The sequence below is a fragment of the Danio rerio genome, chromosome 13 (genome assembly GCF_049306965.1).
Source record: "Danio rerio strain Tuebingen ecotype United States chromosome 13, GRCz12tu, whole genome shotgun sequence".
NCBI classification, from domain to species: domain Eukaryota; kingdom Metazoa; phylum Chordata; class Actinopteri; order Cypriniformes; family Danionidae; genus Danio; species Danio rerio.
Genome location: NC_133188.1, coordinates 45,930,539 through 45,949,179, shown reverse-complemented (window position 1 = coordinate 45,949,179; position 18,641 = coordinate 45,930,539). Strand labels below are relative to the sequence as shown.

Here is an 18,641-nt window from a genome sequence, read left to right as displayed (position 1 = left end):
CACCTCTGTGTGAGATAAATGCAGAAGGTGAAAATGAAAATGAAGTCGTGATTCACTAGAGAAATAAATGTAGAAATAAGCTCTCCAGTCTCCAGAGACTCGTCCTAGACGTCTCCTGCAGTGCAGTGTATTTATAGGTTGAGAGGAAAGCAGGTTGACGGTCAGTAAATATTACATGATTCCCTCTTTTAGAGTTTCTTCATCCCTTTTTAGGACTCTTTCATAAAGCAGAGGTCCGTGAGAGTGCTTTGCAGTGATCGTAAAACTTTATTCCCGAGTCATTGTTTTTCACACATGAGAATTATAGTGATATTATTGTAGTGTATGGTTGTGGTGAATTAGACCGGGAGATCTTCTGTAGTTTGTTTTATCAGTGCTAGGGTGAAGATATCTTAATTTTCTGATGAGTGATTATGACATCGAAGATAGTTTGAAGACCTGTTAATTAGCAAAATCATAATAGCATGTTCTGCCCTCTGCTGGAGAGGTGGAAAGTTCACATACTCTTGATATGCATTTAGTGTGAACATTGTGTAAAAATATAGAGCTTAATGTTTACATAATGGTGCATATTACTGTTTAAAAGCTTGGGTCAGTATGTTTTTTTTTTGTTTTTTTGCAGTGGCAGGTCCAAAACTGGTCAATACCCTCCCGTTAGAACTTCATATCACGAATGTGGCACTGTTTAAAGCAAAACAAAATGTGAACAATTAACCTGTGAAAATCAAGCAAGAAAACAAATATTTTGATAATTAATTATTAATCGAAATGTAAAAATTCGCTTCTTCTATGGAGTGATGACATCAGATTGACGGCTGAGCTATTTAATATTGAAGTTGGTAGGAAGTTCATTTCACAGCAGTCGGGTTTTTTTTTTAAAGTACAAATGTAAACAAAAGTAACCATATTTATTTGGTTAGCTCACATTGCCAGTTATGTGAACAATTCATCTGTGCATGTCATAAAGAAAAAAATAATAAATGTTTAATTCTGAAAATGCACTTCTCAGATTATGTTTGTCTGTGGGCAACACAGCGGCTCAGTAGGTAGTGCTGTCGCCTCACAGCAAGAAGGCCGCTGGTTCGAGCCTCGGCTGGGTCAGTTAGCGTTTTTGTGTGGAGTTTGCATGTTCTCTCTGCGTTCATGTGGGTTTCCTCCCGGTGCTCCGGTTTCCCCCACAGTCTAGACATGCGGTACAGGTGAATTGGGTTGGCTAAATTGTTCGTATTGTATGAGTGTAAACAAGTGTGTATGGATGTTTCCCAGTGATGGGTTGCTGCTGGAACGGCATCCGCAGCATAAAACATTCTGGATATGTTGGCGGTTCATTCGGTTGTAGCGACCCCAGATTAATTAAGGGACTAAGCTGAAAAGAAAATGAATGAATGATTGTCTGTAGTATTGGGGGTGTGGTTATCATACTTAACCACGCCCCTCCAAAGGTCAGTTTTGACAACAAACAGAAATGGTGAGGAGGTCTGTTAAGTTGTTATAACTCTCCTCAAACCCTTTTCCTGATCTTTCTGAATGAAATGCCTACTTTACTACATCCAATGAGCTTACAGTAGAAAAAACAAACCACGCCCACTGTTTGCTCATATAATATTCCTTTTGTCTAGGAACTGCGTCACAATACAGGAAAAAAAAAACAGTCGCAGCTTCTGGTTCATGCAGACTTTAAAGGCGGAGTGTGTGTGTGTTTTTGTGTGCAGGGCCGGTGGTGTATGTGCTGGACCTGGCAGACAGGTTGATCTCGAAAGCCTGTCCGTTTGCTGCTGCTGGGATTATGGTGGGATCCATTTACTGGACTGCCGTCACATACGGGGCCGTGACAGTCATGCAGGTGAATCATCGCTCGCATTTAAAATTACTTCACAAGAATTCTTTGATCTACACGCACCTCCATCTCTCAGGTTGTAGGTCATAAGGAAGGTCTGGATGTGATGGAAAGAGCCGATCCTCTCTTCTTGCTGATTGGCCTGCCCACCATCCCGGTTATGCTAATTCTGGGGAAGATGATTCGCTGGGAGGATTATGTGCTCCGCCTTTGGAGGAAATACTCCAATAAGCTTCAGATCCTCAACAGTATCTTCCCAGGTCAGTGGTTAAAGGACAGTCACAAAAAAGGGTCTTCACGAATTGTGGAGGTATAAAAGAGCTTTAGGCTTTTTCTTCTATAATGCATTTTTAATTGTCATTAACTTAAATCACAGACTAAAATGTTATTTAGTGTAGGAGTGTAAGAAAATGAGCAAATTTAGAATTAGAATCATTTGATGACATATTAAAAGGCGATTTAAGAATCCTAGTTTGGCTCCAAAAAACTAATTTAAAAATACAAATTTTAAATCTTTAAACTGTGCCACTGTTCTTTTTTAACCATTTAAAATGAAAGACACTTTAGTATGATCACTTATTTTATATATTATAATAAATACATATGTTATTAGTATACATATTTAAGTGTGTGGGTGTTTTTATTTATTTATACAAACGTATTAGAGATACAAAATACACGGGCAGTCATATCAACATCGGCCGATAAATGCTATTTTATATTATCAATCTGATAACAAAATTAGGCCGATAAATTATGTATTACTTCATTCGGTTGAACCACTTCACCTGCTTGCTGTCTGACAATTTTTTATTATTGTTATTTTACTGGTAATTATATATATATATATATATATATATATATATATATATATATATATATTATTTAATGTTTAGTGACTTGGTTGCTTTATGTATTTCAAAAAATGCCAGACAGTGAATTTTATTTATAAAAAGGAAAGTTGGCTATGGATAAGAATAGTTGAAATGAAGTTTAGAGATCAGTTCAGACTTTTCTGAAGTTAAGACTTCAAAATAAAATTAGAAAGTTTTCTATTTATATTCAACAGCAAAAATAAATCGCCTATCAGCCTCTAAATCTCTAACAGTATCTGTCAAAAAGTTTGTATCGATGCATCCATACAATGTATGTATTATAAATATATATGAGCAATATATCACACGAATAGCAATGCGACATGGCTGTATATTGGCACTTGTGGGAGGCGTGCGTTAGTGTCCCACCAGTGCTGAAATACAGACACATCGCACTGCTACAAGTGTGATATTGCGTTTATACAACAGTTTGGCAAAATAATCATGTGTATAAAAAAGAAAATCAAACATGAGGAGTCTCAAAACCCTTTTGTATGAGGAACTACTTTCTTCAGCCATTCAATAACATCTGCAGCTGACATCAGAACAGCAGAAAGCGTTGCTCATTCACTAACATCACTTTTTGGAGCAAGTATTTGAATGATTCTCTAGCGTAATGTCTAGGGATGATAAAACAGGTGATTTTGCTTAAATGTTAAGATTAATAGGTTGAACGGCATGAAATGCCATCAGTCTACAGAGATTTCTTAGTATTTCTCTGTTGCAATTGGGAGATCACAATATTACTATTACTAAATACAGCACTACAACATAAAAAAGAGAGAGATCGACTTACCTGTTTCAGGTAAGTAATTACCTGTTTCATAATAGTTTGATCAGCTGTAATTTGACATTAAGCTGTTTTTCTCTTAAGGTCTAATATGCGGTCTCTGTGGCCATCTTGTGGATGATTATCGTCAACCGTCCTTGCTCAAAGACATGCTAATGGTCGCCCATGCGCTGTCTCTCTGAAATTATAAATATTTAAAATAGACACTATCCTTTCAGATATAGATATACTGCATAGTTGCAATCTAAACACTTACATTCTCGCCTAAAAAACCCTCAAAAGTACATTATGTTGTCCAACAGCAGCAACATTTGTCAAACTCTAGAGCAGTGGTTCTCAAAGTGGGGGTCGGGACCCCCTGCGGGGTCGCGGGACAATGACAAGGGGTCGCTTGGTGATTTCCAAAATTTAAATAAATTTTATTCAACTATTTGAATTGTCAAATTTTATTCATAACCCACAGAAGATTAATAGTTGCGTTAAAGAAACAACAACATACAAACAAAAATCAGCCATCAGCTTTTAATTTTTATATTAAAATGTAATTAAAGTAATAAATGACTAAAAAAAAACATTATATGTTGCATTTATGTGTTGTCAATATGCTCATGTTTATATGGGCCTATAGTTGTGTCTGCAACGTTTATATATTTACAGTATAACCACTTTGAAAAATGGGGGTCGCGAGTCACTGACATTGTTATTTTGGGGGTCGCGGGCTGAAAAGTTTGGGAACCCCTGCTCTAGAGCAGTGGTTCTCAAAGTGGGGGTTGGGACCCCCCGAGGGGTCGCGGGGCAATGAAGGGGGGTCGCCTGGTGATTTCCAAAAATCTATTTATTTTTATTAAACCATAAGAATGAACATATTTTATCCATAACTATACTGAAAATAAAAATAGTCGTTTATAGTTACTATATACTATATAGTTACTATAGTAGCTTATAGTTACTAGTTTTATTGGATTGCGACCCCTGGGGTAATTACATTATATTAAAGGCAGCAATAGCGTCAGATGCATTTCGATTATATAACATCAGGTTATACTTTCTGGCACATTTAAAGCACTGACACAAATTTAATTGGTGTGTCTGCGTCATTGCATGCAAGGTTTCTGTATTTATAACCACCTCAGAGGATATTGGGGGTCGCGAGTCACTGGCATTGTTATTTTGGGGGTCGCGGGCTGAAAAGTTTGGGAACCCCTGCTCTAGAGTGTCCTCTAGTTGTTGCTGTATGTGGGCGGAGTAATACACAAGGGTGAAGAGTTAAGAAGCTGGACGAGTGCTTTTATTTGCAGAGTATCTCACGGCTATCAGCCAATCAGATTCAAGAACCAGACAGAGCCGTTGTATAAATACATATATTAAGAAGTTATGCAAAAAGATGCCATGTGATTGGCTGATTAGATATATTTGTGTTATTTCAGTTGTATTAACGAAAACCTGATGTCTGCCTGGCTGTTCTGTGACATTGAAAAGTACAAGAAATTTTCATCAAAAAGGTTGATTAATCAGACTCTGTGTTGTTCTGTGGTACACAGGTATAGGCTGCCCGGTGCCGAGGATCCCGGCGGAGGCCAGTCCTCTGGCCGATCACGTGTCTGCCACACGGATCCTGTGCGGAGCCCTGGTGTTCCCCACCATCGCCACCATCGTGGGCAAACTGATGTTCAGCAGCGTCAACTCAAACCTGCAGAGGACCATTCTGGTACCAGATTATAGAGCTGCTATGAAACTATATCTGTGATGCATGCACATGAAGCTCAAGCTATAAAAGCTAAAGAACATAAAGCACAGTTTTTATCTGTATATGTGGGTTTTTGGTTGCATTTTTGTTATTTATTTATTTAAAGGCCAGTTGTCTCTACTTTAATATTGACATTTATTAGAAGGCTACATGGTTCATAACTAATGTTGTCAAAAGTATCGACTTCAGTACTAATTGATACTATTTTAAAAACCAAGCGTAAATATGGATACACGCACATTAGAGAGTTCGAAAGTCGCGTCTATCAGCTGATCCTGCAGTGGTTTGCTCGTGTATCTGCTCATAGATGGATTCAGTGTCTGTGTGTCTGTGAACAGTGGTAAAGCGATGACATTGGTTGAGTGTTGATGTTTTTTAAGGTATCATATAGAAAGTTACAAATTCTATTATTGTGACAACACTATTCATAATATGTATCTGTCTGTTTGTCTTTCTCAGGGTGGCATCGCGTTTGTGGCTATCAAAGGGGCGTTTAAGGTTTATTTCAAGCAGCAGCAGTATCTCCGACAAGCTCACCGTAAGATCCTCAACTTCCCCGAACCGGAAGAGGCCTGAGCTCGCCATTAAAACCTCCATCCATCCACCATCATTTGTGATTTCACATGCAACACTAGCAGACATCTGGCTTTCTTCTTCCCTGTCAATGTGACCACTGCGATTGGAGTCTGGACCCAGGTTCAGCCTCGCTTCTGTTGATTAAAGCAGAGCAGGGAGTTGCTTGTTATTTGTTTTATGGGCTTTACGACTTTTTAAGAAAGAGACTGAGGAAAAATAAATAATCGAAAAAGGTTTTATATAAAGGAGTGGTTGTTTTATAATAATTAAGAAACATTCTGATGGATCGCTGTGTTTAAAGTAGCACTTTGGCTAAACATTTCTCTCCTCCTACATGCAATATTAAATGCTAAAGGCAAATTTAAAGGGATAGTTCACACAAAAATAAAAATATCCTAGCATTTACTCACACTCAAGCACAAAACTAGATATTTTGGAAATAATCTAGTTTTCCAATGATGGAAAAAAAGCAGCCATTGACATTCATAGTAGCAATAAAAAATATTATGGAGGTCAATAGCTACTTCGGTATATCTTCCTTTGTGTTTAACAGAAGAAAGAAACTCTTAACAGGTTTTGAAAACGTGGAATATGAGTAAATGATGACAGACTTTTCATTTTTGGGTGAACTATCACTTTAAATATGTATTTGCTCATAATAAGCATTTAAAATACCCTTGTTATGTGGCTGTTTTTCTCCAGAATCAAATCATGTAATTATATCTTTTACATAATGTCTGGATGTGACGTGAGATTAAAATGATGAATTGAATTTAACACGTATTAATAGTACAAACTATTATGCTCAATCTAGATCTGAAATGTTTATTTGATCCTTAAAATTCTTTGTTTGTGATTAATTATAGAAACAACAAAAAAAGAAATTTAATAATCCTAATTTCTACGCTGATTTAGGGGTGTGATATAAGCTTGACAGTTTATTGAAGTCATCTGTCCTGCTGTCACTCAATTTAATCAATTGGCTTAGTTTGTTTTCTATCTTTATGGTGTTGACGTTTATGGAGGACGAAACCTGCAAAAATATTAAATAAATAAATGTGCCAATAAATAAAGGAATAAATAAATCCATAAATCCCTGTATAAATAAAACAATAAATAAAGTAATGAGTAAATAAATCCAAAAATCACTGCATAACTAAAGCAATAAATAAATAAATATGCAAATAAATAAATAAATAAATGAGTAAATAAAGCTAAAACCCCCTGCATTAATTTACGCAATAAATAAATAAATAAGCAAATAAATGAGTAAATAAATCCATAAATCCCTGCATAAATAAAACAAAAATATGCAAATAAATTAATAAATAAATCCATAAATCCTTTTATAAATGAAACAATAAATAAATAAATGAGTTAAAAAACATAAATGACTGCAAAAATAAAACAATAAATAAATACCTAAGTAAATAAATCCAAAAATCCCTGCATAAATAAAACAAAAAATTAATAAATATGCAAATAAATTAGTAAATAAATCTAAAAATCCCTGCATGAATAAAACAATAAATAAATGAGTAAAAAAAACATAAATTCCGGCAAAAATAAAACAATAAATAAATACATGCAAATAAATAAATGAGTAAATAAATCCAGAAATCCCTGCATAAATAAAACAAAACATAAATAAATGTGTGAATAAATAAATGGGTAAAAAAAACACAAATCACTGCATAAATAAAAAAAACTATTAAATATGCAAATAAATGAGTAAAAAAACAAATCACTGCATAAATACAACAATAAATATATAAATATGCAAATAAATAGCTAAATAAATCCAAAAATTCCTGCATAAATAAAACAAAAAATAAATAATTATGCAAATATATAAATAAATGAGTAATTAGTATATTAATAATGCGGGCTAATACATAATACATTTAAAAATTAATCACCGTTTGAAAGGAGGAAAAAAATCTACTTTTAATTTAGTATTATTCCCCAACATTCGTATAATTAATTTAATTATTTATCAGCCTGCACTATTAATTATTTATATATTTATTTATGCAGAAAAATTGTGGATTTTTATATATATATATATATATATATTTTTTTTTTTTTTTTCGTAGGTATTTATTGATCGTTTTATTTATGCAAGAATTTATGGACTTTTTCTGACCATTTATTTATTTATTTGTGTATTTATTTATTTATTTATGGTTTTTGCAGGTTTCATCCTCCATAGACGTCTGACTGTCAGGGAGTCTTTTTTACAATTCAGAAATCATAGGACGGTTTAGAGTTAAACAAATAAATATTTCACCCAAAAATGATAATAATGTCAACATTTACTCATCCTCTACTTTTTTACACATTATATTTCTTCTGTTGAACATAAAAGAAAGATATACTGAAGAATAAAAAGCAAGCACTGATTTCCACAGTATTTTTATATGAACTATGAGTATCAGTGGCAGCTTTTTCCAACATTCTTCAAAATATCTGGTTTTGTGTTCAACAGATGTAAGAATAATGGGAGTAAATAGTGAGGTATTTTTCATTTTCGCGTGAACTATCCCTTTAAGGACCATTCAGAAACTGAGCCACTCTATTAAAACCTACCAAAATTCATAATATGTTCCCAGTAATAAAAGTTCTCGGGTTAACTTAAAGAGTATTAGTGGCCTTTTTTATTACACAGTGACTATATTTGTGTCTTAAAGGTCACGTGGTTCAGATAGACAGCTGTTTTTTGTTGCTGAATATGCCAATTTTTGTTTTCTGAATCATTGTGTTTGATCTGATTCATGTAGCGTATCTGTTTTATTTCCAATTATCAGCAACTGAGATGTTTCTGACCATGATATGGATGAAAAAAGGTTTACAGTGCATACCAGTACTGTTTTGCAATGGCACACTCAGTTTATAGGCAATATAGAGGCAAGTGTTTTATTTGAAAGAGCATATGTAATTAACTCAGCTTAACACTTAATTAGCTGTTGGATTACTGTGTGTTCATAGAGCTAAAGCGCATCATTAGAGCTTCTTCGTGGTAGACGTATCCCTGAAAGAACATGCTTGTTGGTGAACCTAGTTGTTAAAGGGATAGTTCACTCAAAAATGAACATTTTGCCTTCATTTACTCATATGCTAGCTATTTGAGGTTTCTTCTGTTGAACACAAAGGAAGATATAACGAATAATTCTGTGGGGGAAAAAAACTGCCATTGGCTTTCATAGTATTTTTTGTACTACTATGGGTACATTCTTCGAAAGATCTTCTTTTGTATTCCACTGGAAATGTTCATTTTTAGGGAGGAACTGTCCTTTTAAAACAAATAGTGCTCGTCTATACCAACTGCAAGCCTGGCATTAGCATTGTTTTCGCTCTCTGTGTTGCCTAAATATGAGTTTAAAGTCTCACTTGTCTTTTCAGCAGCTAATTGTGCTGTATAAATCAGTGGGGTGTGTATGAAGTCTCCTGTTGTACAGATATGAAGCATAATGCCAAATACAGAACATGTATGTTGTATAAATGGATTGCGTTGTACAGATACGCTTCTGAATTTATAGGTCCCTGGTTGATTTGTGTAAATAAATGTATTTTTCCAGTGCTTGACTGTGTGTTTTGGGTTGTTTCAGTTTTTAAGAACGACAAAAGCAAACATGAAGATGGCAAATGCATGGCAAATAATGTGATTGTGTAGTTATAAATTCTAATGCTGATGACACACAGGGCAACTTGGAGAAAAGATGCCATAAATGGGTAATAAATAAAAAGGGCAATGGGTTACAGATACAATAGTGTTGTCTATTCTCAATAGAAAAGTAACTAAGCAACATCTTTCTGCAAAGTTACTCTGCAACATTGCTCAAAAATGTAATTACTCACAGGTGGCACGGTGGCTCAGTGGTTAGCAATGATGCCTCATGGCAAGAAGGCCGATGGTTCGAGACCCAGCTGAGCCAGTTAGCGTTTCTGTGTGGAGTTTGCTGGTTTCCCTAAAAGACCAAAAACAGGCGCGATATGTGAAATGAATTATTTAAATTGGCCGCAGTTTATGAGTGTGTATGGATGTTTCCCATTACTGGGTTGCAGCTGGAATGGCATCCACTGCGTTAAAACATATGCTGGGTAAGGCTGTGGTGACCAATAATAAATAAAGGGACTAAGCCAAGGAAAATGAATGAATGAATGAATTATTATTACAAGTACGAGTGTGCATGAATGCGAGAATGTATGGGTGTTTCCCAGTACTGGCTTTTAGCTGGAAGGGCATTTACTGCATAAAACATATGCTGGCATAGTTGGTGGTTCATTCTGCTGTGGTGACTCCTGATAAATAAGAGACTAAGCGGCCTTTATTCATCTTTGAACACACATTAAGATACTTTAGATCAGAGATGCCCATAGTCGGGCCTGTGGGCCAAAGTGTGCCCATGGTAAACTTTGATTTGACCCACCATTGCATTTGAAAAGAGAGGGAGGATGGTGAGGGTTGGAGCGAACACTTCTGACAGACATCGTCACTTTAAATTTAACATAATCTTTTGTTTCTTTGTTTTATCGCAGAGCTACCAAAAAACCCTAAAATACTGTCACTTGACAGATGCACATTAATAAAGCAGCATTTTTTATGACACTGTATAACAATAAATTATATTTTTACAGTACTTTGAGGGTTGGAAGTAGGCGTTAAAAATACATTTTATTGGGTAATTTAATAGATAACATAACTAATACTCAGTACAACTACAGTTTTTACATTACTGTGACGGTTGGGTTTAGGGTTGGGGTGGAGGTTGACGTTAATAAAATACAACTAATGAGAAATTTAATAAATAATAGAAATAATTTGCGTTAACTTCCGGCCGCAAACGTATCCGCTCTAGCAACAACCAGATAGAGGACAATGCACAAGTCATCTGTGAGCAAATCAAGATGAAGGCAGGAGCTGCTCGTCTAGTTTACTCAGCACTGAGCTCCATTGTGTTAGAAATTGTTTGTGTTTTGACAGTAATACATTTCAGGGTATATGCAGGAATCCTAAAGGTGATTTCAATATCTTTTTAAGACTTTTTTAAAGACCTCAGAATATTTTAAGACCTCATCGCCACTTCAAGTTCTAATCAGTATCAAACCTTTAACTTAACAAACATTTGTTAATAAAATGTTGTAGTTAAATAAATCAATGAAGCACAATCATTCAACAGAACTCAGATGAGCTCAGAAGAAACAAAGCTTGAAAGAATAAATTATTTGGTTGTTTTTAGAGACAGGCTTCAGCCACTGTTTAAACTCGCCTTTCTGCAACCAGGAATACGCAAACTAGCGTTTTCCCATTTTGCCGTCGTTTTTGCTCTATGAATTCGCTACATGTGGAGAGCATCACATGACCTTCCTGTGTTAGTCGCAAATTACGTAAAATCATTTGGACAGAGGAGCTTGGCCAGACGTGCCCCGGCCAGAACGCGTGGATCTGACCACAGTCAGATATTAGGAGGAAAATAAATATACTTATACTTTTTTTTTTTTGGAGTCAGACACTTTGGACAACGCTTGTACAAAAATTAAAACCTTGTAAAAATGCAATTAAGACTTTTTAATACCTTTTAAGGGCCTTAACTTACTCATAATTGCTTTATCAACTTTTAATACTTTTTAAGACCCAGCGGACACCCTGAATTTGTTATAAATTGTTTGAAATGATACTAGGTTAATATGATTTAAAGCAACATTTTATAGAATATATTTTTTTAATACCAAATAAATTATTCATTCCCCTTTGCAAATTTATTTTTTGTATAGTCTGCCCACAGCCTTTCATCAAATTTGGTTTTTGGCCTTTTATAGGAAAAGGTTTGGGCACCCCTGCTTTAGATGATATCCCAGAGCTCTCTAATCCTCTATAGACGCAAACATCATGAGATGTTCAAAGTCCATAAAAGGAACCAAAATCATCAGAACATTCCAGAGGACTTCAGTGGTTCAACTGTAATCATATAAAGCTGCAAGAATACTTTTGTGAGCCAAAACAAATGTAAATGTGACTGTTTGCCAATATCAAAATAACAATTCAAACTACAACTTAAAAATCACGTGAAGTTGCAGAGACTTGTTTTAGGTATGTTGATTGATGTTCGTCCATCTGAAAATGAATAGGAGAGGGGGCTTTCTTTTTGAGCATCAATAATCATAAGCGTTTTTGGGTTTTTTGTTGTTGTTTTCAATGGACTATATGCACAGTTAGTGTTTTTCAGCCAATGATTAACTTCTGGTGAAAGCTTAATGTGACTATTTTCAATTTCATGTTTCATTTACAGCAGTGATGTTGTAATGTATTCACAATACATTCTGTTAAATAGAATGAATAAAGTATTTATTTAGTTGTTTAAGCGTTAAATGAGATGAAACACTGTGTAAGCTCTAGTGCCGTCAGGATCAGCAGGCGAGCGCAGAAACTCCATTGAAAATACTAAGGTAAAAAAAAGTCATATTTTGAAAATCACATGGCAAGAGATGATGACATTTGATGCAGTGCTTCTTGTCCAGATAGACATCTCAGTTTAAACGTCAGTGAATACAGTTATTTTCCCTACTTTTTTAGTTTTAGTACCAAATAAATATGAATGAATATCTCAGGCCTTCTGTAATCTCAATCATTCATCTGTGGAAAAGTGTCACTAAACAGCTTGAAAACAATAGGATTTCGACGACTGCAACTCAAAATGTTTATTTTATTTTTTTAACATTTAAATTTGCAATGTTAACCTACATATTCGTTGTATTTCCCTCATACTTTCACCGTATATAACTACCATAAAGAGTTATCAAATTGTTTACGTTTTTTTCGTATGTATCCTGCACTGGCTCCATGATTCATGTAACGTTACCAGCAAATGTTTCTTTACAGCCTTCATTACACTGTAGCTCCTTTGCAAAATGCTCTGCGGTTAAATACTTCAGAAAATAAACAGCAGTAAAGTAGTATCCTCCGACACAATCCTGTAAACTGGGCAGTATTCTGACGGCAGTATTGAGAATCAAACTAACCGTCAAAAACACGCGCTTCCCCGTTTGTGTAGTTGTCATAAAAAAAGTAAATAAGTGCTTTGTTTATGATAAGTTATTATACAAAAGGTCTCACCTTAAAGAAAATGTAACCGTATAATAGGGTACATGCAGTATTACCTGGGCCAAAACGCTTCCGGTGAACAATTTGCCGTTACAAAATTTGCGCGTTTAAGGCAAAGTCCCTTAAATGTATTCTATAGTCTTTAAGGCGTTTTCTTTAAAAATCAACGATTTTCACTGTCTGATTCATATACGATATAAAGTGGGTCTCGGAATGTTCAAGCACTGCATTAAATTCCATTTCCCCTGCCATGTTTTTAAACAACTATTTTACCTCAATGGAGTTTCTGCGCCAGCCTGTTGATCCTGACGGGCGCGTGCGTGAATATGGCTTCTCATTTTACGCTTGAACAACTAAATGAATGCTGCTGAAGACTATTCAACTAATATTTTAATTACATTACAACATTAATGCTGTAAAAGGAAAAAATAAAATTGAAAAAAAGACACATTAACAGTTCACTGGAAGTTTATTGGTACAAAGAAACACTGTGTTAGGTGTGCATTTTTAGCATTTAGCACCTATTTTTTCTTCAGAAAATGGCGGTCAGATTAACAAATGTTTGTATTTGCTGTGATTGGGAGAAAATAAAAATTTGTTGTGATTGGGAATGTTTTTTAATGTATCTAATCATTTAAGTAAAATAGCTTCTGACTGTTAATTTTATTATTACCCAAAATAAATAAAATGTTTTGATTTTGATGTTAAAGAGGTTCAAGAACCTTGAAGAAGAATATTAAAGGGATAGTTCACCCACTATCCGCTTTAGTGTGACGCAAAACAGCTTCCAGGTCCAAGCGTTCTATCAAATTGTTTGAGGAAACTCATTAAATGTAAATAATAAACATTTACAAAGCAATGTAATACTTTTGAAAATCACAATCGCTATATATATATATATATATATATATATATATATATATATATATATATATATATATATATATATATATCCATGCCTAATATCTGATGGCCAGAATGACTAATTTTCAATAAATTGTTAAAATTTTGGTATTTGTGATGCAGCAAGTCCAGAGACTGATGTACACCATGACACATTTTCTTATGGTTTACACACACTGAAGTGGTTACAAACCTACAAGTTTCTTCTGTTGGACACAACAGATAATATTTTGAATACAGCTGAAAACATGTAGCCACTGACTTCTAGGATAAACAAATACTATGAAAGTCAATGGTTATATCTTGTGTTCAATAGAAGACAGAAACTAATGTTTGGAAGAAGAGTAAATGACAATTTTCGGTTTTTGGTGAACAGATAAGGAAAACGGGCAGAAAAAAATCAACACCACCACCACAGACAAGTTGATTCAATTGTTTAATTATAATAAAACAAAGAAAGCTCTTCTGCAGATACACATTCCCCAGTGCTCTGTCGAACTTCAAAACCATTTAATAAACTGAATGCAACAGTCAGCAAGAGTAATCTCAACCAATAAAAGCCCAGACTTGGACCAGAATGCAACAATCTTTGACTCGTTCATGCAGAGTTACGCTCATTAAAGCCTGCTCTTCTAGATTAGATCTCTAAAAATTCTGTCTACTGTTGACCACAGTATGAGCAAACAACGTGACATCAGGTTACAGGGGATGGTGAACAATCATAAGCATCTGTTTCAGTCACTGACCTACAGAAACTCGGAGCTGATTCTAGTTTAAAGGGATTCAGGGTGCAACAGATGCTCCGATTGCATGCGAAAATGCATCTTTGGATTAAAACAGAATCTAAAAGTTCATCCCACCCACCTGTTAAAATGTAAATAAATATAGCAAAGCAATTCCTTCACCCTTGAGCCATTCCAAACCTGTATTACCTTTATTTAATGAAACAAGACGTTTAGCAGAATGTCCAAGCTGCATTTTCCATACAATAAACACATTCATCGACCCAGAATTAATGATGAAGATATACTGTCATTACATTCATGTCCTTACAAACATAATAGAAGTTTTTTGTTTGTCGTTTTTAAACCAAACAGTGATTATTTAATGGTGTGGACCCCATATTTATTCCTCATGATGGTTTGGAAAAACTCAAGTGAAAGCTTTCATATTCAGATGGACTTTATCTTTTAAGCTTAAATACAGTAGCATAAAAGCACGTCCATACGACTTGATCAACTATATTCTAAATCTTCTGAAGCCATATGATATGACTGTACTGGACAGACAAATATTAATTACTTAAAATATACAACATGCTATAACATTTTAAAAAGCTGTCACTTTTCAGCTTATATTTACTTTCAGTATAATTAAAATACAAGTATTTTCTTTCATATTCGCTTGGTTTCTTTCCAAGTTTTTAATTTGGAGTTATTTAAGCAATAAAACAGACATTGTAAATTAATTTTTGCATTACTTGTGAAAACTTCAGTTTAATTATAGGCCTTTTCTATGCCCTGCACAATTTTTTTACCTGCTTTTTTTGCTACAAACTTGTTCATTTCACAACCATCAAAAGGCTTCAGAAGACTTAAACTATATTGCACAAGTTAATTTTACAGATTTAAAATTTATCTGGTTTCCTGTTAACTTTTATGGCATGGAAAATAAAATAAAAAAGTCCCCCGTAAAAGAAAGATGTCAGGATTTAAACACTATGTAAAAGAAAAACAACAACAACTTCATTTACACTTCTGAATGAACTACTTCTATGAATTAAAAACCAAACACCTATGCAGTGAGATGCCTGAGTATATCCATCTTACAGGAACAACCAAACCCAGATCAAAGTGGCTGATTTGCTGAGAACGATTATTTTGACATGGAGACTGGTCAGGTTTCTAAAAAAAAAATGCAGCATTACAGTCGATTTGAAACGCCTGAGTAAGTCCAGAATAAATCTCAGCAGTAGAAAGACAAGTAATGAAGAATACTTGGTCAACGCTAACACACACACACCTGAGATGAGGACACGCGCACAAGTTACAAACTAACATGATGTTCCTGCGACGCTGCAGGATAAATTACAGCCTTCAGACAGGGTTTTCTGAGCACAGACCAACTTCCAACTTATTTCTCGAAACTAAGCTCAAACCGTGTCAAAAACAACAGCTGGTACAGTTTAAGACACTAGTCTTAGGTCCGATAAGTCACGTTATTGCTTGTGAAGAGTGCATAATCACAAGACATCAGAGATCAAATAAACCCAGCTAAAGGAGAGCTCTATAACATCTCATATATTATGTGGATCAAAGCAAGCATCTCAGAAATTACAATCAGCATCATTCGTGCGACACAAGATGCCTTTGTTTAATTCAAATGAATTTAATGGTGTGAATTTCTGAACTAACACTCCACTTTTTTTGTAGACTTCTTGTACAACTCCCTTAGAGTTAAACAGTTGGGTTTTGCCATTTTCAGGCCTGGCAGGAGCACTTTTAGCTTAGCTTAGGATAGATCATTGAATCGGACTAGACCATTAGCATCTTGCTTTAAAATGACAAAATAAGTTTCAAACATTTTCCAATTTCAAGCATGACTTAGCATGAGTTACATCATGTATCAAGATCAACGGGAAACTAAAAGTTGATATTTTCTAGGCAAGGGGTGCCCAAACTCCTAGAGGGCCCATGTCCTGCAAAGCTTAATTCCAACAGCAATCAAACACACCCTAGCTAATCAAGCTTATACTAGGCTTTCTAGAAACATTCGCACAGGTGTGTTGAGGCAATTTAGAGAGTTTAAATCTGCAGGACACCAGCCCTCCAGGAATAAGTTTAGGCACCACTGTTGTAGACCAATAGGCACAGTGCTAACTTTCATTATGACATAATAATCAAGGAACTTAAATTGGAGCATAATTCCAAGTCATATCAGCCTAGAAAACAGCAGCTTTTCATTTTCAGTCAGTCTTGGTACACAATGTAACTACAGATAAGTCAAGATCTAAATAAGAAAAATCCATTTGGTCATTTTTTAAGCAAGATGCTAATGGTCTAATCCGATTCAATGATCTATGCTAAGCGAAGTGTTCCCGCCAGACCTAGAGATCGGCTGAACTGATCAAAAAATGGTAAAGCTCATCTCTTTAACTGTAAAATGAGTATTTCCAAAAAAACAGTGGAGTGTCCCATCTGTAATCCATGGCCGGAGCACTTTTAGTTTAGCTTAGCATAAATCATTGAATTTGATTAGACCATTAGCATCTTGCTTTGGAATGATCAAATGAGCTTATAATATTTTTCAATTTTAAGCGTGACAAAAACTGAAAAGTTGATTTAATTCTAAATCTAGCTAGGCTCAGCGCACGAAAGTCCACCAACTTTAATCAAAGTTCCTTCCTTATGTCATGAGGAGTATAATTCTGAGCCATATCAGCCTAGAAAACAGCAACTTTTCATTTTCAGTCAAAGCACACAATGTAACAACAGATGGGTCAAGATCTAAATAACATTCCTTTTGTTGATTTTTGAGCAATATGCTAATGGTCTAATCCAATTCAACGATTTATGCTAAGCTAAAAGTGTTCCCGTCAGACTTGGAGATTGGCTGAATGGATTAAACAGTTGAGTTAACACTTTTAAACACTAGGGAGATGAAAAAATTATTTCCAAAAAAATAAATTAAGTTTAAACTTTTTATTAAGAAAAAACAAACAACATTCTTAAGGTTTTCACAAACTATTATGAAACCGAGTTTAGCTTAAAAAACAGGTTTGGTGTATATTATGAAATTTTTAAAAGGACAAAAGTAACTGAAAAGAAAATGATATTAAAAATGGTTTATTATATTTTTTCAAACTCAAATAAAACAAAAAGTCCATCAAGTTGTGACCACCTTGCATTTACAATCACCATCCTTAAAGATAAAACTCTGCCAACATGCACAGAACCTAAAAACAACTCAAAAGCAAATGACTTAAATTAAACGTTTTAAAAAAGGTGCCAGAAAAACCTGATCGCTGATTAAAATCATTTTAAGGCCAGTTTCGTTTCCTTTTCAGGAGAGACTTCTCTGAACAAGCCTCTCCAGGCAGTTTCTTGTGTTTTTTCCTAAACAGTGGTGTAGATTAATGAAACAGCATTTGGACATGAACTGTTGTCGTGGCCAGCAAGTGATTCCTAAAGTACACAGATATACAAATTTCCTGACAGAAGCAACATGAACCAACCATTGCATGTTTTCTTTGTATCTATGAGATAATCAGGTGAGCATGTCTGACGCAGAGCACAACGGAAAGGGTTACAGGCAGCAGCGCTGTGGCCATACCTGCTTACACACACGCACGCACGCACACAGGCACACATACACACAGAGAGAAACACTCTCACACACAGACTATGGTGTTACTGGCTCCATATTGGGGCGTCTCTGACAATCCCATGATGCTGGTCACAGTTTGGCAGCCATGAAGTTGATGTGAGGTTTGGTGAGGGGAAACAGCGGCAGACTCCTCTTGAACTCAGTCATATCCTGAACCAATGATGGCTGAAAACACACAAACACAAGCGAAATACATTAAATAAGAAACTACTAGCAGTGCTTTAGAATGCAAAACTAGCCTTGAGATAAACTACTATTTGTGTTGTAAATCCCAATTATATTTTAACCCCTTCCCCTTGGCCCTTGAAACAGAGTGTGAAGGGTAAGGGCTTCAAAATTTACCCCTAAGAAACTGGACACCACTACAACACCCGCACACATCATCATATGTCGTCACAAGCTTAGTTCATATGAGATTGATGATT

At 35.1% G+C, this 18,641-nt stretch overlaps 2 protein-coding genes and 1 long non-coding RNA gene across 11 annotated transcripts in view; 1 reads left to right on the top strand and 2 right to left on the bottom strand.

Moving 5' to 3' along the window:
* Window positions 1-9,405, top strand: part of marchf5 (membrane-associated ring finger (C3HC4) 5) — a 40,965-nt gene extending 31,560 nt beyond the window's left edge. For 2 of the 4 annotated variants that reach the window (XR_012388591.1, XR_012388590.1), the window contains 5 exons: window positions 1,713-1,843; window positions 1,914-2,097; window positions 5,044-5,210; window positions 5,709-6,816; window positions 8,022-9,405. Coding sequence is in view for 2 of the 4 variants with exons in the window: in NM_001082827.2 (NP_001076296.1) it covers window positions 1,713-1,843; window positions 1,914-2,097; window positions 5,044-5,210; window positions 5,709-5,825 (599 nt within the window). In the remaining 2 variants the exon portion in view is untranslated. 4 annotated transcript variants of the gene reach the window in all.
* LOC141377055 (uncharacterized) lies at window positions 5,794-13,424 on the bottom strand. 4 transcript variants are annotated; one of them, XR_012388907.1, is made up of 4 exons: window positions 13,201-13,241; window positions 12,636-12,752; window positions 9,684-9,793; window positions 5,794-5,959 (listed from the first exon to the last, which is right to left on the bottom strand). It is a non-coding gene; the product is annotated as an uncharacterized lncRNA (long non-coding RNA). The 4 variants fall into 4 exon arrangements; XR_012388908.1 differs by lacking the exon at window positions 12,636-12,752 and having other exon boundaries at window positions 13,201-13,424; XR_012388906.1 differs by having other exon boundaries at window positions 12,636-13,203.
* An 829-nt stretch (window positions 13,425-14,253) lies between these two features.
* Window positions 14,254-18,641, bottom strand: part of ide (insulin-degrading enzyme) — a 53,128-nt gene continuing 48,740 nt past the window's right edge. For 2 of the 3 annotated variants that reach the window (XR_012388583.1, XM_005169528.6), the window contains exon 25: window positions 17,660-18,381. Coding sequence is in view for 2 of the 3 variants with exons in the window: in XM_005169528.6 (XP_005169585.1) it covers window positions 18,286-18,381 (96 nt within the window). In the remaining variant the exon portion in view is untranslated. 3 annotated transcript variants of the gene reach the window in all.